Source organism: Orbicella faveolata, unplaced genomic scaffold (assembly GCF_042242905.1).
Source record: "Orbicella faveolata isolate gen_17 unplaced genomic scaffold, um_ofav_v1 contig_15, whole genome shotgun sequence".
Taxonomy (NCBI): domain Eukaryota; kingdom Metazoa; phylum Cnidaria; class Anthozoa; order Scleractinia; family Merulinidae; genus Orbicella; species Orbicella faveolata.
This window is the reverse complement of record NW_028301542.1, coordinates 3,628,439-3,652,187: the sequence shown is the minus strand read 5'-3', so window position 1 is coordinate 3,652,187 and position 23,749 is coordinate 3,628,439. Positions and strand designations below refer to the sequence as shown.

The 23,749-nt window shown below is 37.1% G+C and overlaps 1 protein-coding gene and 1 pseudogene across 4 annotated transcripts; one reads left to right on the top strand and one right to left on the bottom strand.

Moving 5' to 3' along the window:
- Positions 1–146: 146 nt before the first annotated feature.
- LOC110064890 (1-phosphatidylinositol 4,5-bisphosphate phosphodiesterase beta-1-like) lies at positions 147–22,042 on the top strand. Of its 3 annotated transcripts, none has more exons than XM_089287990.1 (24): positions 147–1,198; positions 1,556–1,636; positions 1,905–1,973; positions 7,524–7,744; positions 7,831–7,884; positions 8,187–8,271; positions 8,867–8,967; positions 9,219–9,385; positions 9,859–10,005; positions 10,411–10,568; positions 11,632–11,711; positions 12,458–12,542; positions 14,233–14,323; positions 14,655–14,779; positions 15,390–15,483; positions 15,958–16,042; positions 16,422–16,494; positions 16,998–17,049; positions 17,276–17,327; positions 18,087–18,189; positions 18,439–18,603; positions 18,924–19,023; positions 19,593–19,697; positions 21,050–22,042. In XM_089287990.1, the coding sequence occupies exons 1-24, from the start codon at positions 1,106–1,108 to the stop codon at positions 21,172–21,174; spliced, it is 2,511 nt and encodes an 836-aa protein (XP_089144116.1). In that variant the 5' UTR covers positions 147–1,105; the 3' UTR covers positions 21,175–22,042. The 3 variants fall into 3 exon arrangements, with proteins under 3 accessions (XP_089144116.1, XP_089144118.1, XP_089144117.1); XM_089287992.1 differs by having other exon boundaries at positions 148–1,198; positions 21,309–22,042; XM_089287991.1 differs by lacking the exon at positions 21,050–22,042 and adding an exon at positions 20,512–20,603 and having other exon boundaries at positions 149–1,198.
- LOC149113168 (trans-1,2-dihydrobenzene-1,2-diol dehydrogenase-like) lies at positions 19,851–23,635 on the bottom strand (annotated as a pseudogene). The gene is made up of 4 exons (XR_016206695.1): positions 22,990–23,635; positions 22,210–22,534; positions 21,448–21,613; positions 19,851–20,188 (listed from the first exon to the last, which is right to left on the bottom strand). The product of XR_016206695.1 is annotated as a trans-1,2-dihydrobenzene-1,2-diol dehydrogenase-like (transcript).
- Positions 23,636–23,749: the final 114 nt, after the last annotated feature.

The window sequence follows — 23,749 nt, the reverse complement described above, 5'->3', positions numbered from 1 at the left end:
ATTAGTAGAACATTATTGATTTGCTAAATGAAAACAGTATTTTCACGAAAAAAATAAATGCTGTCTCTATTCAACGATTTTTTTTTCTCACTCGCATTTCATTAGCTAGAGACGTGAAAATGGCACTCAGGTGTTAAAGGTAATCATTTTCCCCTAAAGATGCCAGCTTTTTGTATTAAAAGTCATTAATTTTATTTTCCAGGGGAAGAAGGAATATTTAAATCTATTGAGAGTACTTGGTGCAATTTGACCAAAAGTATAGCACTTTATAGCAAATTGTTATGCTTTGTTACGAAATGAACACCGCTTTGATTAATCTGTGGCGCTCTTAAAAGGTGCAAAAAATGAATATCTCCTAGCTTTGTACGTCCTGTTTCGCAAATGAACTTATTTTGGAGCGTTTTAAATGATTGCGTAAATTTATTGCTAAAGAAAGTGTAAAAACATCTTGGCTAGCTTAGTTAATCGAATTTTTAATGAAATTTTAAGAATAAAACTAAAGCCACTTTAAGCTACCGTATCCAGACAGAAGCAATTTCCTCAATTCGTCGTATTTGTAAATAGGTGCTATTTATACATCAAGACTTTTGCATCCGTCCTCGTGCCATTTAGAGCAAATTAAAATTGACTCCACCGGCGAGACGAAACCCTGCATGCCAAATTGTGAAAAGGAAGGATCTTAGCTTTTGAGTGGCGTAAAGCCTGGCGCTGAACGTTTTAAACGTACGTCTTTATATTGGTCAAAATAATAATCTCTTTTTAGAATGTAAACAAACCCTCTATGATATTGCCTTAGTACTTCGACCTATTGCTTGACTCATGCATATAAATGTATTTAGGAAAATAATCAGTCGCTCTCGCGCGTGTGTGTTGTTTTACTTTATTTTTTATCAAACAAGAGGCTTTTAGAATTCTGAAGAGTGGGCCAAACCGTGGATTTTGTGAATGAATTTCTCGCTTTCTCCCAGTGCGATCGAAGCTTCGAAGTTTTGCGAACTGTGAAGCGGTAAATTGTTCCCGCTTGTAAGCTTAGCCAATCAGGAGTAACCTCGGTCTCGCTGTAATTCGGCTAAAGCCTCGCACTGTTTTGAACCGAACTGAAAACATGGCGGGCGGTGAGGCGATTCTCGAAAGACTAACGCATCCCGAAGTCGCAGATTTTTTAATTCGAGGAGCAAGATTCATTAAGTGGGATGAGGTACGTAGAAGTTTTCAACTACATTTTAGCTGGACGTGTTGTGCGAGTCACGCTATATATGCTTTATCTCTTTGCCGTTCGCTTCGATCTCCAGTTTTTCAATGAGAATAGGGACCTTTTAACTAGCTAATCTAACGTTAAGCCAAGTTTGGTGCAGCTGTACATTAACGACCTGCTATATTTCGTGTTTTATGTTCGAAATATTTCCACATTGTAATTTACAGGAAGTGGTGTTTCGCGAGGTTTGTTGTTAAGCCCGACGTGTAAGGACTTGTGCGAATTCACCTCATGACTTCCTCTCGCAAGGAGATATTGAAAATCTTTTAATTTTAAAACCTTTCTTTGCTTTTCAACCAGGAATCCACAGTAGTAGGACAGCAGTGTACAGTAAAAGTAGATTCGGCTGGTCATTTAATTTATTGGAGAGCAGAAGATAAGGTTGGTTTAAATAAACCATATGTAATGTTATACGGAGGTAATTTGTATTTTTGTCGCGGGCCAGTGCAGGTAACCAGTTTGTGGACTCAATATATTTGAAATTTCCACATTTCGAGCGAGTCTCGCCGGCCGAAATCGCGGTTTGATGACCTGATAGGTTTGACAAGTGACGAATTTTATTCGCATGATCGTATCTTTATGGTTCTGTTTAGGTTGTGCATGAGTTTACATAGCTCTTTCGCTGAAGTCTTTTTCTTTGTGTTCACAGGAAACAGACCTGCTTGAATTGTCTTTTGTGCGCGATGTGAGGACGGGCAAATCCGCAAGAATTCCAAAGGTCTGTGGGATTTATTGGTAAAAATAGTTAAACTCCCGAAATCTAAACACGCCAAGGATATTTTCGCGTTCGATGATATTAATAATTTGTATGCTAAATTGAGAGATATTTTCTTCATTTTCTAGAAGCCCTTCTGGAAATAAACAAAGATTTTTTTCCCTCTTCTCAGTAATATTTTGAAGGGCCTCCTCACAGAATTCTTTAAATGCTAATTCTAACTTTTTTTGTCCATATTAGACTTTCAAATTTATGGCCGTTGCAGTTTGTACATAAATTTCCTTTACCACAGAAAGGTTTTTACTAATTATACGTCTTGGTTTAGTGGCTTTTGTCGCATTTACAAAGCTTTTAATCCGCTGATTGAATGCTTTTTGTCCAGTGGAGCACGATATTAGGGCATTTTCAAATCGAAACTATGTTTTTGGATGTAATGTTGTGGTAGAGCTATAATTTGTGTTGTGACTTAAACTATAGGTTGTTTCTCGAATCGAGGTGCTGTGTTAAACAAAATACAGACAGGCTTGCAAGCCAGTCTTTTAATTATTTATTGCTATTCTTTGTGATCGTCGCCTAGCAATGCTTTGGCACACCGAATTCGAATCGATTTTTTGTGGATTGTATTACGTTTTCCACACTGCACTGCCACGAAATTTTCCTAGATAGCCTTTGATCTGATCTAATAGCTGAGCTGTTCTATTTACATTTCCAATAAAATTTTTATGTTATTTGAAAGCCTTTTGATTTTAGAATATTTAAAATATGACCATCTTTGGAGCTCTGACGAATTAAGAAAAACCCTTCAAGAACACAGATAAATTAAGAATAAGTGGACTCCGCAAGACATTCTTAATGTTTTTGGTGCTTCAGTACCTTTGATTTCCAAGTGGCTAACTACAGTAAATAGTTTTGCTAGTGTTTCCCATTTTTTGGTGCCACAATAAAATCAAAATTTATGTTTCAGTCATGTTTGCTTGATATATATATATGCAAATTGATAGTTTATAACTTCCCTCTGAAACTGGAGATTTTAAGCAAAATATGAACAAAATTTTTCTTTTGTTTGCATTGAAAATTACTGTATTGTGTGGCATAGTTTTTTTTGTTTTTCATTGTAAAAGCTGGCTGGTCAGCAAACTGCCGCAAATTATCCCTCTTGAAAATATCATTTCATGTGAAAGAGATCTCTCCTAAAGATAACTATACATTATACCAGTCACTGTTGCAGAGTGTTTACCTTTTCAACGGAAAGATTGGATATGGATATTTCGTCTTCACTCATGAGTGTTTAGTTTCACTGCTAATGAGAAGTGTTAATGAGCCATTTGTTCACGACATGAGACCAAGCAGATTGAGCCCAAAGGGAAATATCTCTTCCTCGAAGGTGATAAGTTACTTATTTCCTCTGCCGCAATCAGTTCACACAGATAACCATTTGACTATGTGCATTCTCTAGCTAATTATTTATGAAACCATTCTCCCCAGTAACTGGTTCACCAAATGTTGATTAAAAAGAGGAATTTTTGAGTGCGACATTTTGCTATATAGTCATTTGTTTTAAACTCACCATGTGGTAGAAAACATCAGTGCAGAGATTAACTTGCTGAAAATATTTGAATACACCTGTCGTTACATGTAGTTGCAGTATTTCAATTGACGTTCCGTCCCTCTTGTAATTAAAACATGGATCATCCACAATGTTGTTTATTACATTTTGTCAGTGTTGTAAAAAATGAGATTCAGATCTTACAAAGACTGTGGTGCACAGATTGAAATGAATAATATTTTGAGGCTCTGACTTACTCCTTTTGTTTATTTTTTATTTAAAAAAATAACAGAAATAAAGGGTTTTCATTGCTCAGATGCCAGGGCTTTCTGCTTTATATAAGCCAGCTTCCTGACGTGTTCTTCTATACCAATTCAAAAAGTTAACAGCTCTTTCTTATTATTTTTCCACATCATTGACTGCGGTATCAGTAATTTACTTCAAATTTCCATTTTCAACCAACTTTGACAGATTGATTATCAGGATTTCCACCAAATTAGGTTTGAAAATGGGAGACATTGTGTTTTCAAGTTTTGACTTTCTTCAATGAGGTTATAACCTTGTAAGATTGAAGTTCAGAAATTGCAGAATGATGCTTTTGATAATTCTCTGAGACTTTGTTTTAAACCAATCATTTGGAGTGGATTTTTTTGCCGATCCTACCAGCACTTGATGTACTTTCCAGTACTTTTAATTCCCAGATAGATCTTGAGCTATCTATAACTTACTATTTATTTGTCGTTAATATGCTCACTAAATAAGTTACCTCTAAAAGATAAAAGTGATATGTGCACACAGGTGTATGGTTGAGGTATCTATACAGTGGTTTAGACAAAGGTTGTACCACAGAATATAGTAAATGGTGTATGATACAATGCTGATTAGTATTACAGGACTGATATTAATAAGTTGAACAGATTTGCTTGATTGAGGTTCATGATGTTTCAGCAAGAGGGAAGGAGAAAGCATGACAACACATGTTTGTGGGGTTTCCTTTTATCGCACTGTTCAAAACACCTTGAGTTGCAATCAAGCCACCCTAAACCACCATTATGGATAAAAACTTTTGACATGGTCACATATGCTTTTTCAATTTTGTAGTATAACCTTTCGTGAAACAGCTGTATACTTGTCTAGGAATCTTCTCAGTCCTGATCTTTTAATTTGAAATTTTGCTGTCATTTACTTGGAGTAATCTGATAGCATTTTATTAAGATATGGAACTTTTTGGTTGCTGCCTTGCAGAATGAAAGCTTAGCTTTTCTTGAGTCAGTTTTTCCAAGCCAAACTTGTTGTATATAATAGCTTCAATTGAAAAGAAAAAGGGTGACTCTTTCCTTGGTTGCTTCATGTAAGAATTACCATCTATAATCTATCATAATTATTTACTATAAAAAAAGTTGTAGTTCTATTCTTTGAACAGATGTTATGATACTTCAAGTATTTTTATTTTTGTTCTTTCCTAGCCAAGCTATGGAGTGTTGTATTATATAAATCTAAAAAGCAAACAGTCTTGCACAATGTCAGTGTTAATCCTATTGACAAGTTTTGGTAAATATTTAACAAGTATCACAGGCTTGAAATATTACCATTTTTTCTCTAGATGAAAGATTACAGGAGTTTCAAAGGGATTAACATGACAAAGGGCTTCTTGAAATACCTTTAAGAATATTTTCATGTTTACATACCTTTAAAACTTCATCTTTGTCCAGTTGGTTTTGCTCTATTTTGAATAAAACCATTCAAATGATCAATAAATACCTTTATATGAAATTCATGTTTCTTGTACCCTAAAGTTCTAAATTGATAATTAGTGTATTTTCAGGTTTTGGTTTGCTTTCCAAAACTTGTTTCGTATGCTTTGCCTCCACTGACAAAAGAATCAAGTCAATATTAATATTTTCTTTACACAAAGTTGAGACAAAATGTTACAAATTGTATATTGTTCAATCTGCTCAGAGATCAACATCCTTTAACAAATATTGCAATATCATCATTGATAATATTGTGTGTTACTGATTGTTTTTATGCATACCACAAAAAACAGGAAATTCCTTTTATATCATCTTCAGACTCAATTTAGTGTTTTACATGTTCACAATGAAAATTGCACGCCCACTGGTTTGATTAGATTTGTGGCAAATGACTCTGCAATGTCACTAGCATACTGACTGCCAGCATTTACTTGGTTTAGCTTCCTGTACATTTTATGATATTATAAATGTATTTATCTGCCATTTTATTGTTTATAGAAAAATGTCCAACTACATGTAGTAGTTTTCTGTCTTAAGTTCTGCTCTAAAAATGATGGGACTGCTTCAGATGGATACTGTTAGGTTTGTTTTCCTGAGAATCTCAATGTTTTGTAAAGGGAGACATCGAGATTGAAGAGGAAACCAAGCCAAATATTTTCTTAGGAACTGGCAGTAAAGTGTTTTGTTTTATAGCTGGAGTTTTGTGTACGCATGTAATAAAATAACACACGGATAGTAACCCCTGTAATACAATCAAGACCAATGATGTCTGAAAATTTCTGGGGAGTACTTTCAAATTCAAATCTAAGAAACAAGCTAAATCCCAACAAGGATTATGTAATATTTATTGTGTTATGAGTGTTGCTTTGTGAAATTCCCAGATAAGGACTAATAAATAAATTCAAGCATGTCCAGATAGTAAAAGTTCAAATCTTATCGACAGCACCTCTCTAGAATTTGAAAACAACAGGAATTTATTCATTGAAAATTTAACATGCCATTTCCATGTGACCATAAATCAAGCAATGAGAATGTGTGTTAGCTTCAACTATGCTCCAGCTATATATACAACAGCGTCATTTCAAAACTCTTTGTCAGTACATATTTAGTATTGATTTCCTTGTCTGCACTTGATTTGACATACAAAATTGGTACAGCCATCAAGTAACTGCACCAATATATTTCACTGATAACTTATCACCTTTTTTGTTTTTTGGTACCACAAAATATATTTTCTTGATTGTATGCTGCCAATATGTCCCAGTGGACCTTGTTGTTTATTGACTTGGCAGTTAAGCAACAGTTTTTATTTGATATTTTTATGACAGCAATACAAATGTACATCTTGCCATTACGCCTAAAGCTTATTACACATGTACCTCCAATAAATGATTGAGGGGTTTATTAACCACTCCTGAAAGACCCAGCAACAATTCGTGATCTGGCACTTAATTGAAAAAATACATAACAGTATTACCACCAAATTTTACAGTGTCTTTTTGCTTTGGAGGGCCAAAATCTATTATGCTGTGACATGTTACAGTTGTACATTGCAAATGCCCATTAAAGATGATTTCCAGTCTGTACTGCGCACTCTTCAGAGTTTGTTTACGTTTTTTGTTTTGTTTCACGTAAGACATCACAAAATGTAACATTTTGCAACTACTTACATGAAGCAAATTCAAAGTTTCATGTCAACTGTCATTATGGATGCGAAGCTTTATGCTTCGTTCTTTCTCTTACCACTTGATGAAACAACTTCGCAGCTGTAAAAATCAATGAAGCTGTTGGAAAAAGAATTTGAAAGGTCTCAAAGATAAGGTATGTGGTTCATAATTGTAAATTGATAAAAAAAAAAAGAAAAAAATGTGGTTCATAATGAATAACATTGAGTGAGACACAAACATTAGGGTGCTGAGACTGCGCAATACAGACTGGAAATAATCTTTAAACTATGATTGACATTGATGCATGGGAAGGTATATAACTGTTGAATGTCCATAATGAAAACCAGTCAACTGAAAGTTCTGGAAATTTCAGGGGCAAAGTCAAATGGGACGGAAATTCCTAGTAAGAAATTTCCAAAAAATTCAGTGTACTTCGCAAGGTAGTCTTCTTTCTGGAAATTCTGGAAAATGCTGGAATACTGGCATTTTTCATCAATTATGGAAAGTGCCCCTTGTTTGCAGGGGTCTTATCAATCAATTCTGACCCATCTTCGGTTAATTTTTTGCGCTACTTTTGTTTTCACAGGACCAACGGCTAAGGGACTCATTAAGAATAGCATCAGACGATGATTTACTTCAGGATAAGACGATAACAATTGTGCATGGCTCAAATATGGTTGACATTGTTTACGTGAACTTTGTGTCTGGCTCGGTCAACATTGCACGTGAATGGACAGATGCATTAATGCGGTTGACACATAACCTCTTGGCTATTAATGCATCGCCTATGGCCTTCCTCGAAAAACAGTGAGTCCTATATATAAATGAATAAATACTGACATTTATACAGTCACTTAATAACTTAATATTGACTTTATTGAATTATTTTCTAGCCACACAAAAATATGTGTCCAAACAAGTACTGATGGGAAAATTCCAGTAAAGAAGTAAGTTAATGATAATATTCTACAATTGCTTATCTGCATGGTGTGTACATGTACAGAGCTAGATCCTTCGGTTAAAGACCTTCATATGATCTAAGATGTAATACATATCAAACACAAAAGACTGTGTTAGATCACATTTCCAAACACTGGGAAGAAAGTTGAAAATACAATGCGAAGCAGTATTTTTGATTAATTACAAGATGTTTGGAATTGAGTAGAGCTGTTCATCTTTGGGAAGCAACTGCTGGTTCATACTTAAAGAAGGTGTTTATCAGAAAGTGTCCTTCATTTTAAATCATCAGTATTCTTAAAGACGTGAGTTCCAGTAAAGAAGACAAAAGACGAGTGCTCGATGCTCTCCAGTCTGTCGGCCTGCCAAGTGGAAAGGTACATACACCGATCACAATCTCTCTTCTCCTTACAATATGCATGCTTGCTAAACCAAGCATAGTGATCATGAGAAGCTAGTAAATGATCGCTACTACCCAGAAATTTCCACGGTAACCATGCTGTTTCAGCACACTGCCATTTTTGACATTTTGTGGCATAAAATAACTGCTTTCTGCATCTTTCTCTTCTTTTCCTGGCAAATTTCTTAGTAAGTAAAAATAATAAAGTTCGTTTTAATTGCTTAACATGTTCCCTTATGTGAAGGTGATGTTATACATGTAGAAGCTGATTTTCAATTCAATATTGTTGCGTTAAAAATCAATCTTGTATAATATGGCAAAGAGGATAACTTTTAATGCAACATTTCGTTGGGGCAACATGTTGTAGGTTTTGGACCAAGTTTAAAAAACCTGCAACATTGTTGCCCAAATTAAGAATACTGCGTGAGAAATTGGCATTGCAAATTGTTCCGTATAACACTGTCTTAAGGGTTTTAATTACACTGCAGAGTTAATGCAGTCACAGGTGTATTAGGTGCCCACTAGGTGCTATAACCCATCGGCCAGCAATTTTTTTCAAATTTCTCTTTCAGAAAGAAAGTATTGCCCCAGATAAATTTAGTTTTGAAGATTTTTGGGGATTCTACAACAGACTGTGTGACAGAAAAGACATTGACTCAATATTTGCTGAAATGTAAGTTGAAAACTGCTATAAAAGAGTTTTCCTTTATTAGATCATAGCAGCCATGTAGAACTTCGTAAATAGAGCACTGTACTGTTTGATCAACTCGCTGCCATTGCTCACTCATTTCATCTGAATCCCGTTCAACCCTGAATTTTCTCAGGCTTAAATTTATCAGCTGCTTAAGTTGTGTGTAAAACTGCAGTGATCAATCATGTCTTCATTTCCCAAACTGTTTTATTTGCATCTCATTTATTTCTTAGTGGTGCAAACAAGAAACCTTATCTCACAGTGGATCAACTGGTGGAGTTTCTCAACAATGAGCAAAGGGATCCGCGGCTTAATGAAATCCTCTTCCCCTACTGCACAAGTGAGAAGGCTCAAGCTATCATTGACAAGTATGAGCCAAACAGAGATTTCACAAAGAAGGGTAAGATTGCTTGTAATTGTATGGCAACAAAGTTAATAAATGATAAAATAAAATTACAATATTTGGAGAGGAAGCCCCATCAGCCTTAGCTGGTTTTTATACGGGTCCTCTATCCTGGTTGAATTGGAATTTGGAGATGTTGGTTTTTGTGGAGGGAGGAAAACCGGAGAACCCGGAGAAAATCCTCAGAGCAAGGCGAGAACCAACAACAAACTCAACCCACGTATGGCACTGGGCTGGATTCAAACTGGGAACATTGGTAGGAGGCGAGCGCCTTCACCACTGTACCATCCCTGCTCCCCTAAGTTAGATAAGTCTACATTTTTATATCATCTTCAAGTAAAGCTGTCATGCTGTGCAAGGAATTAAAGTTACATGTGGTTAATTTGTTATCATAGTCAAAGGCAAAATTGTATGATCATCATTTTGGCATAAATAATTTTCTGAACTAATTCAAATGCATTGTTTTCTAGGGCATTTTTCAGTTCAGGGTCTCACCAGATATCTTATGAGTGATGACAATTTTATTATCAACCATGATCGTCTGTCGCTTTATCAAGATATGTCAAGACCCTTATCACATTATTTTATCAACTCGTCACACAACACATATCTAACAGGTGAGATATCTGAGGAAGTTTTTGAAGTTTACAAAAGATATAGCTGATGGCATGTTACAAGTATATGGTGGTGATAGCCAATACTTGTAAGGGATTTATTTCAAAAATAAACATGTACTATTCTATTGAAAGAATCGCAGGCACTATTAGCCTCTCGAGTGCTCTACAAACTCCGAAGTGTATCCATAACTTGAGAGATGCCTAGCTAAAAGCATGAAGTCATTTTGTTATTTGTAATACAAGGACCAAAGACCAAAATTCTCTTTATACTTCTTATGTTCTGAAATTTGACTGCCCAGTGCCACTAGCTGTAAGTAATAAGCACTAACCGAAGGTAACTAGAGGTTAATATTTAATTTTATTTTACTATCTAATGTCACTGAAAATCATGATTTCTTCCATCAGGCCACCAGTTAACGGGAAAATCCTCAGTAGAAATGTACAGACAAGCATTGCTGGCTGGCTGTCGCTGTATAGAATTGGATTGCTGGGATGGACGGACTGAAGACCAAGAACCAGTGATCACACATGGCATGACCCTTTGCACTGAAATTTCATTCAAGGTAGTGCGAGGGTGCAATGAAAGCCAATGTTCAGACTTGCGCTGCAGAAAGTCCACCTCTCTCAGTACTTCTTTAGTTATTAATTCCTAAAGCAAGTTTGCCAAACACTTCACTTGCTTGTAAGGCATGTGACAAAGAAAATCCACCAGACTGGAAAATCTATCAACCCCTTGCTATCAGAGATGACTTTCTTTGTAATACTGAGTGTGTACACAAGTCAGTACCAGTCTTCAAAAAAACAAAGTGAGGCTAGGGATGGACAATTAGGTCACATGTACTCTCTGTTAAAGTACCACTGTAGTCTGTGCTTGAAGTATGGGCCTTCGTTGCAATTTGTATAGTGCCTGGTAATATCTATACCCTTTGTGGAGAACATATTCATTGGAAATTATAAAGGATAAGGGGGTTTTGAAAGCCTAAGTATTTAAAGGAAAATATGAAACTAAACTAGAGTTGCAAGTCAAGAGTAATCAACGGTTCAAATAAAAAGTCCTTCATGGGGGTATAGGTATTTTCTGTAGAGCTCAGCAACATGCCAAGGGTTTTGGTTGCGGTTATAGACAGGGAAAGCTTTAGCTGGTTCAAGAGGGGCTTCCTTGTGACATGACACAAAAGCAATCCTTCATGATCTAAAACAAGATCCTGCACCTAGCTTCTTAATACAGTTGAATCCCGGTTTCTTGAACCCTCATTTTTTTTAACCTTCTAATAACTTGAACTAAAAGTCGTTCCCTCTCCTCAGTTGAACACTGTAATTTTACCCCCAATTTCTTGAACTATCCGATTTTTCGAACCAATTTTTGTTTCCCTTGGAGGTTCCAAAAAAAATATCAGGATTTCACTGTATATGATTTTGAATAGGGTGGTACACATTCTTATGAGATTGTAAGTAACATCTATTCCTTCATGTATGTACATTTAGGACTGTAAGGGATCCTATGTATAGTTGTAAGAGGTCCAAGGTATAAGATCCTACTAAATAGAAGTAATTCCTGATCACACAATCAAGTCCTTTGATGTACACACAGCTCATTCTTATTACATTAATTTTGTTTCATAACAGGATGTGATAGAAGCCATTGCAGACTGTGCCTTCAAGACATCAGAATATCCCATAATCCTTTCATTTGAGAATCACTGCAGGTTCGAAGATGTTCTATGATGATGATGATTATAATGATGATATTTTGGGATATCAGAGTTCAATAATTGTTTTACTATTTGACCACCAAGTTTATTTCCATATGTAAATCACTCTCTGAAAGCTCAGTGAAGCTACAGTGTATCTGTCATTTTATATGCAAGAGCGTGCATGCATGTTTACAATAATATTATGCATGAGCAGGATATTATTTGCTGCAAAACACATTTAGATGCTATTTTGTGCAAACAGACCATTATTTGTAGGCAGTTATTGGTTGGCCCTCAGCCAATGACAGAGTTCCCATTTTAATGCACAGGTATGCGTCTTATATTATGCACAAAAAATGAAAAGGACGCAAAGTTGTTTGGCAAAGTTCTTGAAAGAAAAATTTCTGAAAATTTTAGTAATGGGCAAAGGACCCCTGAAAAACAAAAAGAACCCTCAAGACTTAGCTTTGAAATGGAGGGTCCTAAGGACCCTTAACTATCAAAACTAATAGGAACTCTGAATGAAAAATAAGAAAAAGTGCATTGAATGATAAAATAAGTTGAATTGGCAGACACTCACAGAAACTTGAGAAAATTGTCGGCTGTCTGTCAGTGGACAGTTCGCTAATGAACTTTTGGAAGGTGTTAATAAGTTATTCCCTAGTGGTCAAAATGTTAATGAATTCAAGCTAGGTTAACTAGAGCTTGCCTTGTTTCTTATTATTGAACTGAATCATACCCATGGTACTTGTTTTCAGTCCTAAACAGCAGGCTAAAATGGCAGCATACTGTGTTAATATCTTCGGAGATATGCTTCTTGACAAGCCCTTGGATGACTTCCCAGTAAGTCACTTTTAATTTTATGGGTTTTGTGATTGATTCTTTTGTGCTCACTCGTTATATATTTCTGCTGAAGAAAAACTAAGACCCTCGCAAACTAAGACCTAAGACCTAAGATCCCATCTTAGCTTTTGCACTACTCATCTGGCAGTCAGTGGTGCAGTTTGTGCCTGAATGAGTGTGGCTTAACAATAACATAATAACAGGTCATTACCTTTAACTACCCATTCAAATTGGGAACAGCTATAATTAATACATTGATTATAATCAAGTTAACTTTTTAACTGAGTTTATAACAGAGAGCACTTGCATTGCCTTTGCTGTCAACAGAGTTTACATGTCTGTCCATGGTTCAGGATTCCATGTGTAACGTCAGGTTCACAGCGACTGTTGAAAGGCCGAATTGTCACTTGCTAGACAACTTGTCGCGATGAGACTAGCGTGTGTGGGAGATGCTTTACTAATCGAATAAAGCCAGAGATCACGGAAAATCAGCTGTGATTGACGGTGATTTAATTGACGATAATCGAACGTAAACTGATATATAATGTAATGAATAAACTAATTACTAGATAATAGAAGATTACAAGATGACAAGAGTCACGAAACAATAATAGCGAACATTCCAATCATAACTGCGATATGACAATACTTCCAGTCAAACTTCTCAGTAAAGATACAATTAAAATCATCAGTGATCCCAAGCAGATACGCATACTGCTAACCGTCCTAATACAATAAATGACAACACTCTAAAAACTTGAAAGCAATAAAATTGTACGATGTGATAAAAACGTGCTTGCGTGAGCGCCTCTGAAAGCGATGTGGGAATTTACTAGCAAAGAAAGGACTTAACTGAATTACCAGAGATTCTTATAGGAAAGTTGCTAAATAGAAACCTAAGCTAGGGGGAGTGTGAACTATAAAGATCTATCGCTAAAAACAAGATGAAATAAAAACTTTGAAAACTGGGGCTCTACCACGTGTTGGACTTAGTACAATAGGCTGTTGTATAAAAAAACCGAGACTAAAGGTACTTAAGGTTGAAAAACGTCAAAACTTGAAACTTATACTAAAAAGCAAGCATAGAAAATAGTTTGTACTTACACATCGGTTCCCGCTTGCACTCTAAATAGTCAAGGGTAGCTTAAAACTTAATTTACTTGAAAACACGTACTGTGCACGCACGATAACTGAAACTTGAACTACTGGCGGGAATATGTCGCTAACACTATCTATATACGTCCACGTGTAAAAACGGATGACGTCATTGCTAAGCAACAAATTGGCGAATCAGAAAGAGTTAAGATTACTCACTTAATTAGAGAAGCCTCGATATAGTGTTCATTACACCATGTGCTCTTGAACTAAAGTGTGCTCTAGCGCTTTGCTTGGAGTGAGCATTTTCTTGAGTGAGGGAGCTCTTCACATAAGTTGTTTCCCCCTTCCCTCCCTCTGGTTCCACAGTTTTATCAATCTGGAAAGTCACAATCATCGTAAGTCTCATCACTAAACAGCAGTGCAGTGCAGCTTTATCATGCAATTTTCGAACACGGATAGATACATGTATAAAGAATTCATGTGTTTGTTAAAAATACAATGTTGTTCTTATGTAATTTACCACCCATCACACGTGTTTTAAAGTTATGCCATTCAATGTACATGTACCTTTTAATTGGTGCTTTGTTGACAGCTAGAAGAAAAGAAACCTCTGCCACCTCCAAAAGCGCTTTTGAGAAAAATAGTGATCAAGAACAAGAAAAGGACAACAAGGCGAGAAGAAGGTATCCTTGACAGTATTGAAACTACTACAGTAATTCATTTATACAGTGCACGATAAGGAATATGTACATTGCTTTCCTTATTTTTGAGGAACACATGTTTTATACAGAAAATTGAGGAGTTTGAGACTCTAATGTAAGGTTTTAGAAGGTCATTTTAGTGTATATACCAGACAGTGGGATGGCTGCAAGGGGAGGCTAGAAGCCACTATTCTAACAGTACTATATCTGAAATTTTGTATCTATTTGGTCAGGGGTATTTTATTATTTTTTTTATGAGGGAAAAGTCAGGCTGTCTGTAGCAACCATGTTAATAGTATATCTTTTGTGCCAGGGGTTGACACTGACAAGAATCCAATAGAGAGCACCCCAGTGATCAGCCCTGAAGGCAGAGTGGAAGGAGTTAATGAAGATATACCAACTGAAAATGGAAACAATAACATTACAGATACTGAAAAAGTGAGTTGGCTTAATCTGCCCTAACTTAGAGATGTAGTTTTGTTGTCTCTTGTCTAAATATTAGGGCCCTTACAGGGTACCCGGTGATAATAGTGACGGCAAGGTGCAAATGAGTCCAAATTGTTAGACCTCAAAGTCATAGCAGGCTAAAACGGGTCCAAGAAAAGTCCAACAGCCCAAGACATGCCCTCCCCCTCCAAAACAACCTCTGTTTCTCCACATACAATAATGAGAACTCTGAGTGATGTTTTTTTTCAATCAGCTCATAAAGTCAACACGATATTCCTAACCCATACCAAATCCTCAGACCTGTAGCAAATTTCAAATGCTGAAAAGGTCTTTGCACCTATCCATTACTGTTCTACCACCACTGGGAATGGGACCTTTTGGTCAGTCATTGACACTAGCAAGCCATGGCCTACCATCATGGGTGTCAGATCCTAAGGTGCCAAATTTTTTGGCTCTTTGGGCCTTAAATTAAGGTGTGGCCCCTTCAGAGCTTAATTAGTTTGCTGTTGGGAGGGGGTAGGCTGCCCGGGCCCCAATCCTGGATCTGGCGCTGAGTATCCATCAGCTAGCTGCCAGCTGTTCACATTTTTTTAATATTTAGGTAGATCAAGATGAAGTTGCCCCTGAGGTAGAACTCTCTGCCCTCGTGAACTACATAGAGCCAGTGCACTTTAAAAGCTTTGAGCATTCTGAGAGTGAGTATGACTAAAAACAAACAGAACTTTGTTCCTTCTGTGTATTACACCTGAAGAACTTCGCTGTTGTCATGGAATTAGTACTGGGATGTTTCAAGTACTAATATCAAACACAAGAGACAGTTTTCTTTTGCTGTTTGTTTAAGTTGGCCCTGAAAAGTCCTTTTGGGGAAGTGGTCAACTAAGATATATTTTTGTTCATTTAATGTATTAGATCGTGAATTGGGTAGTTTTTTTTTACAAGATCCGTTACTTTACACCGCCACCCCTACCTATCCGTAATGGCCATAGAGGAGAGGTTCAACTTTAATTAAGTGATTCACCACATTAGAATTAACTCTACCAGCAGACATTCTATACACAACATGGGTACCTTGGTTACTATTTGGCTTGAAATCAAGGCTTTTCTGATCTGTACCTTTTCAGCTTAACATGTACATGTACAATAATTACAGTCTGCCTCTTTCCTGACAGAGCTCAACAGGAGTTTTGAGATGTCATCATTTGTGGAAACAGGGGCTACAGCCATACTTAAAGAAAGTCCAGTAGAATTTGTCAAGTATCCTTTAATATGCTGACACATTAGAAAAGGAAGGAAGCACTTAATCTTTAATTCTCTCAGAACCACTTGTACTAATTAATTTAATTTTGATTGCATGCAGTGCTAAGTTTTGCCTTCTTCTCGCGAATGCCATAAGTATTAAGAAGTATTGCCATGTTTGTAGCCATTCATATAAATCAAAGTGTTACTTTCATGTATTTTTACTTATCTGATAACTGCAGTTTTATTTTATAAAATTTCAATTTTTGAATGACATAGGCATTCTTGAGAATGAAATGATCTAGCTAGATGCAGTGTTATTTTTAATTCGCTTTAGTATTGCTTGTACACTTGTCAAGCTTCTGTTTCACGTGGTGTATTTCTTAACTTCAACTAGTTATAATAAGCGTCAGCTGAGCAGAATCTATCCCAAGGAAACTAGAGTTGCATCTGATAATTACATGCCTCAGGTGAGTAGTGAATCTGAATCTCATCAACAAATAGATCCCATGTTGCAGTGACTGCTTCTGTTCAGTAATAGGTCACAGATGACATCAAAACGTGGGAAGAACAAAAAGTGTCTTCTTCAGTCTATTACTAAACAGGTGTGGGACAACATGAAATCTATCTGTGTTACGTAATAAAGAAACCAAGAAATGTTAATGATGTCGTTTATATGTCTGTCCTGTAATAGATCTATAATAAGCAAGGACCAATCAAAATGCAAGAATAATGTGACTTTATTAACAATTAGATTGTTTGCTCTCAATTTCTATTGATGAGGACTTTGGCCTCCTCGTCAACTACCACCTCGTAGAAATCGAGAGGGAATAATCTAATTGTCTTAGTAGAATTCTAACTAAATTTCCTTCAAGTAATGATTTCCAATTATTTCTCAACTTAGTATTTCATATATTTCAACTGAGTATTTCATATATTTGATGTTTCTGGTTTTGTCCTGTTCCTTGTACAGATTTTTTGGAATGCAGGCTGTCAGTTAGTTGCTTTAAACTATCAAACATTAGGTAAGTGAGGTACATTCCTTTTAATCTTGTGTTGGAGCAGCTTTCTCCAAAAGAAAACAATGGAGAGAGTGTCTGTAGGTTAACTTGCTGTTGATAATCTTGTTCAAGGCCACATGATTTTTCCCAGGATGTGTTGAAAATGACCAAATTGTTCTAATTCAAATCTTAATAAATTTTGATTGTGTAAATTGGAAATATTTACAATTTTATTATTTTTGTTCTCTAGACTTACCAATGATGTTGAATTTAGGAATATTCGAATACAATGGGCGATGTGGGTAAGTTGATAAATATGAAACAAGATATTATCACCTCCTTGAGGTAGACAACGTTTTAGGAGGATTGTGGTGGCCTTGTCACGGCCAAAAAATGGTAATGTGATCAAAGAGAAGTAAGAAACTACAAGGGAACAGGCAATTCACATCATTTCTTTGTCATTTTTCTCCAAATTCGGGTGACAAGTTAGTTTGTTAGCAGCTTATCAACATTTCACATGCTTCAGCAATCTTCTGAAATCTTTGGTAATCTTCGCAAATTTTCAGAAATTGTTTGCAAACATTCATATGGCATTCGGACAACTTTTGGATTATCTTCGGAAATTGTAGGATATTAGTCAGAAATCTTGGGAAAATTGTCAAAAACATCATTAGTATATTCATGTCATAAACAAAATGATATATTATTGCTTGTAGATATGGAATTTCTCTTCTCATGTTCAACTTTATATCCCATGAATGAGCACATTGAATGAGTGGGATATGAAGTTGAACACTTGAAGAGAAATTCCATATCTACAAGCAATTGTGTGTAATTCCATATTTACCTGATTGCATACTGAGACAAATGGTCCTGAAGGCAGTGTGGCTAAATTTGAACTTAAGTTTCCCCATTTGTTTTGAGTATCTTACTTGACTATTTTGTTTGAAAAGAGTTAATTAACTATCAGTGTACTTACCTATCCTGGACTACACATTTTAGCATGCCAAACTTTGCAGTTTAAAGAGGGTTATTCTGTTTGTGCTGTGGCACTCTTGCAGGTACATATTGAAGCCTAGTTTTATGTGCCGTGCTGATAAATCATTTGACCCATTTGCGGAGTCAACAGTTGATGGAATCATAGCTGGTGCAGTCACTGTTAAGGTATGTCAAATTATCTTAATTCTAGTTACCCTCTAGAACCTCTTTTAAGCAGTCACCCTTGTGAGATAGTAATGACCACATAGTGGAAGTTGATAAAGAGGGTAAGATTGTGTTATCAAGGATTTTAGCAGTGGCTGTAATATTAATGTAGGTTCAGTTGCACTGATTGAAATTAATTATGATCACATAAAAGATTGGGTTTGGCGCATGCTCTCAGGCTTACATTTCTACTTTATACCCTCTTGTTAGGTAATCTCTGGCCAGTGGCTGTCTGACAAGAAGGTTGGCACATACGTAGAAGTGGATATGTACGGTTTGCCTGCAGACACCATCAGAAAAAAATACAAAACTAAAATAGTACCAAATAATGCCATTAATCCTGTGTATGATGAAGAACCTTTTGTGTTTAAGAAGGTAACTATGTCATTTGCAAGAGGTATTGAAGAAAGGATCGAGGAGTTTTGTATTGTACAATTTTGATAATATATGAAAACTATCAATATAAAACTGTATTTGTAACTTTCATTCTGATTATTGATGTTCTGACCTCAAGACATGCAGCAATTAACCATCATGTAGGTACATACAGCTTCTGTGCAGATTTTTAACCTGATTTTGCCAAAAAGAATGGGATTAAAATAATTTCTGTCAGGTTTTAGCCAAATGGATACCCCAGTGATGCCCCTCCACCCAGTTGGAAACAGTCATGCAGTTTGTTATTATTTATATTTTAGGTTGTTCTACCCAGTTTAGCAGTTCTAAGAATAGCTGTCTATGAAGAAAGTGGGAAACTCATTGGCCAGAGAATACTACCAGTGGTTGGTCTTAGTCCAGGTGAGTTTTGACCTTGAAATGTCCACTGTAGTTAAGTTAATATGGGGTACGACTACTTCTCCCACATGGGGAAGTGTATTGCCCATGAACAAAGCCCACAAAAGCGTGTACAAATGTAGTGATCTCTGTTTTGCAATGATAGGAAGAGCCAACCTCCAGGGTAATCATTGTAGTAACAGTGCATGTGGTTTGTCTCATGGTTCAAACCAGTTTTTTTTTTCCACTCTTTGGAGGATGGAGTTCTTAAAAAGAATAACTTACACACCACCTGCTCCCCTCAGTTTCAAACCCTACCCTACCCCCTGCCAGTATCCCATATCAACCCCACCCCCCAAACATTTGCCATACTACTCCCGTACTACAACAAGATTTTATTGTGTACTCAGCTAGATTGAGCATGTAATAAGTTATTGTGCCTTGCCATGCATGGGTTACATGTCCCCTTTGTGCTGACCCCTTTGGTCTCTATATAATATTTATTATTTATATTTATTATTGCAATTTATTGTATTGATTATTATATATTGACCAATAAAGCTGAAAGAAGATATGTCTCTGTCGTTTGGCAGGTTATCGCCACATAAAGCTCCGCAACGAGTCAAATCAACCCCTTTGCCTACCAACATTGTTTGTCCATATTGTTACAAAGGACTATGTGCCATCTGGCTTTGAAGGTGTGTCTTGTTCCTCTAGTTACTTTCTCAGTTTGGGTAACAGGTACCAGTTAATATCGACATCCTAACACCAAGAAATGACATGAACTTGCAGATTCCATTCCAAAAAAGTGCTAAGTAACATGTCACAATCAGGGGTTTCATTAAGGGGGGGGGGGGGGGGGAGGGATCAGGCACAATGACTGGCTGTAAGGACAATTTTGCATGCCTGGTTTGAGCATCTAAAGGAGAGTTTTTCTTATAAAGACATTCAGTTTTTTTTCCCACCTTTAAAAACCAGTTGCCCTCCTGCCTAAATGGGTAATGAAACCCCCAATAATTAGTTTGGTGCACTCTGAAAAAATGCCTACATGTCCTCTTTATAAACTACTCCTATCTGCCTACGGATCTCGTCCATCCAACGAAATATTTTTTCTGTTGTCTTCCACGGCATTGTAGAATTCTCCAGTTCACCTGATAATAAACTTTTCCTCACAGCTTGAATTTCATATCTATAAAACAAGGAAAAGAGTGAGAAGAGATTTTGATTTTCACAGTGACCTAAGATCCTTGATGGGGCTTCTTTGTTGAAAATTATGTTACTGGGGGGAAGGGTTAGTGTACTGAGGAGAGGGCTGGCCTTTGTTCTGGGCCCCTGCCTTTCAGGCAAGACACATTTTGCGCGAGCCAGGTGTAGATAGCCATGATTAAACAAAGTAAAAACCAGGTAAACAGTGGTGCAACCAAAGTTTTGGCATTCTTGGAACCTTCAGTCAAATTTGCCAGCCATATTTTTGTTACTCTCCTTCATGGACGGTCTTGGTTTCTCATGCAGGAAAGCACATTATGGGCAAAATTCATTGGAGGATAAGATTTTCATCCTTCCCTGACTAGCTTGTGACACAGCCACCCTCGCCGAAAGAAAAATCAGAGAGATGCATCTATTAAGGGACTAACTGCGCCTGGCTCTCTAAGGATGACTAAAATGGAGCACATCATTTCTTTATCTGCCACTCCCTCTTGAACCTTTGGATCTGACGCTGAGTGGAAAGTAAAACATTATGGTATGAGACAGCCAAGCAAAACCAGAGTTTTTGATCTTACAGCAGGAAAAGGTTTTCACAAGCGTTTGTTACAAGACAAAGAGATTTTTAGACTGATCATGTACAGGGATATGCATAGAGTTACATAATTGGACAAGTGTTTTAAAATTTTTCATGTGGATTGTGGTGTAACCTCATAAGCGAACATTGTATGCAAAGTGCCATGGAGCTGCAGCCCTTTCTGAGGCAATATCCAAGTTGCCCTTTGGCTCTGTGTCAAAACAAGTCTTCATGCGAAACTATTCATATAAAAGTGATTTCTGCCTGTAGGTTCATTTTCACGCAAATCAAACTTGTTTTCATGGGAAAGGTCTTACACAAGGACTCGTTTTGAAACAGAGGAACAAGGAAACTCAGAAATGCCCTATCATTTACAATATGACTGCATACAGTAACCTAGTGGTGTTACGTAGAATAGGCATGAATTGCATGCAAAGTGTGGCCGTGCACACTTGTCATGGACATCAATTTTTGTAAGATGTCACTGTTATAATCACAATTAACAAGTTTTGACTTGGATTTCTTGCAGATCGGTGATTCAGAATAATCATTGTGGGTCTATGATTCAAGTTAGGGTTGCCCCATAAGCTGCTTTTCTAGAATCAATATGACAGCATACTAAGGGAGAAATATTTACACGTCAATCACTCTTGATGCTTCAGCCTTACCTCATACCAGTAGAATTATTAAAGTATACAGGCATGGAAGGCTCCGGAAGGGGATATTCCTTTATTCCAGCTGGTGATGTGAAACTAGTGGCAGAATTGAAAGGAGCATGAATGGTCACAGAACCTTGTGATCCTATAAATGTGGCCTCGTTGGGAAGCTGGGCAGCTGAAAGAGACAACCAAGTGGGTTTTATCAGTTACAAATAAAGCTTTCATGTACGATGGTCACTTGCCATGCAGACTGCCTCCTGTTTTTGGACCACGTGAATGGTTTGACTCAGTTTCTGATAATAATATTAGTTCAACCCTTAGGAAAGAAAAAAATCCAAAACAGTGTAGAGCAGTCAACAAATAACACAGTGATAGCGTTTGCTTTGAACTTTGAATTGCAGCTGTTTATTACATTTTGTAATTATTGTTTGTAATTCAGATTCAAAATTATTGTTGTACGGCTTCCAGCAACCTCAGTTTAACATCACGTACAATAAATTTATAAATGGTGGTAAATGTTAGGCTTGGTAGAAATATGTGTAAGACTCTAGTGTGAATGGCACATGCTATCTTTGAATAAAAATTCTGAGTTCTCCCACTAGGAGTTGGACCAAGAACTTTCTGCATACTATTACGATCATCCCTGTCCCTGTCCTCCCATACCCCAATCCCTTGTCATCGTCATCATCGTCATTGTGATCGTCATCATCATCTTCTCCATCTACCATTCCCATCCCCATCTTCCAGAACCTCATCATCATTATTACTCACCCATGCTTGTAGTTAAAGAAGCTGTTTTATTTCCTTTAAAAAGCATTGTCACTGTAACTGTTGAGTCTACACCAGCAGATGTTTTCTGTCCAGCTGCAGATATACTTAAAGGTTCTTCACCTCCAAAGATCATGTCCACAATATTCAAACATTAAATTCCTAAGTCCAGCAGCGCCCCACCCCCCTGGTCGGGGTCTTGCAGTCGTTCTACGGAGTCTAAGTTAAATCCAAATGTGACAAGGGCAACTCGAAGCTCTCCAAGAACATTGGAATCAACTAGGTTCTTGGCATCTGCATGCAGTGGGAAAAATCTTGTCCACATTGCCTAAAAAAATAAGATCTATTATCACAGAGACTGAAATCTGTTCTGTCAAGACACCTTCAGTTGACACATAAGCATTACAATTTTGGAAAGTTGCTGCTTCATAAAGAATCTTTTTTCAAGTGAGGAAACCACGGAGCTAGATTCTTCCTGGCAGAGAATTGAGTCATTTGTTTCAAGAAAACAGCAAAGAAAAAGAACTAAGAAAAACACAGGGCAGCCAACGTAACTACACAGGTCTGTATCCATCCCCCGCGTGGGGTGGGTACAGCCACAAGTAGGCTAAAAGAAGTGAATATTTCTAAGTATCCCTAAACGTTCTTTATTTCAAAATATTTTCTAAACTTTTTTGAAAACTTCTAAACATCCCCCAAAATATTTGGACGTTTATGGAAAGGCCTGGATAGCTGCACGAGAGGATATGAGGTGCTTGGGTTAACAAAATTTCTCTCACTTACCTCCATGATGAACAATCCTTTTGCCTTAGCAAGTTCAAACAATTCCTTGGTGTCCTTCAGGTTCATTGTCATTGGTTTTTCACAAAGGACATGTTTGCCGTGATTCAGGGCTAGTTTACAAAGAGGAGCATGTGTGGGATGGAGGGTGCTGACGTACACAACTTCTACGTTCTCGTCCCTAGCAAGTTCCTCGTAGGAACCGTACGCTTTCCCGATATCATGTTTGCCTGCAAACTCGGTCGCTCTCTCTAAAGAGCGAGAGGCTACTGCCACTACCGTGTGCTCGTTTTCTGGTAACGTTTTCATGGCCACGAGGAAATCGTGAGCGATTCGACTTGCGCCAAGTATTCCCCATCGTGTCGCGCTGGCAGCCATTTGGATAGCCTACGTGTAGCTGGACCCAACCCGGGGACATTTGAGATTTGCCTTACCACGCGATTCCCACATTCCCAATGTTCCTTAGTGTTGCGTGACTTGGCAGCCGTTATTTAGGTCTCACGCAACGCTCCTCCACTTTGCGTGACCATGCAATTATGGCTGCGCTCGTAGGGTGGTAAAGGGTCTTAGGAGGCTACCTTTGTGCAGATAGGGTTATAGATTTGTCGTTGAATAGGAAAGAAAAACAAACAAAGAATAGTAATTGTGTATATGAAATGGCGTTTCTGATCTAGTTATGAAATAGGGTGCAAGGCAGGTCTAAGAGGTCAAGAATCTGGGTTTAGAAAAACCGCCATTGTTGTCTCAACTAAGTAATTAATAG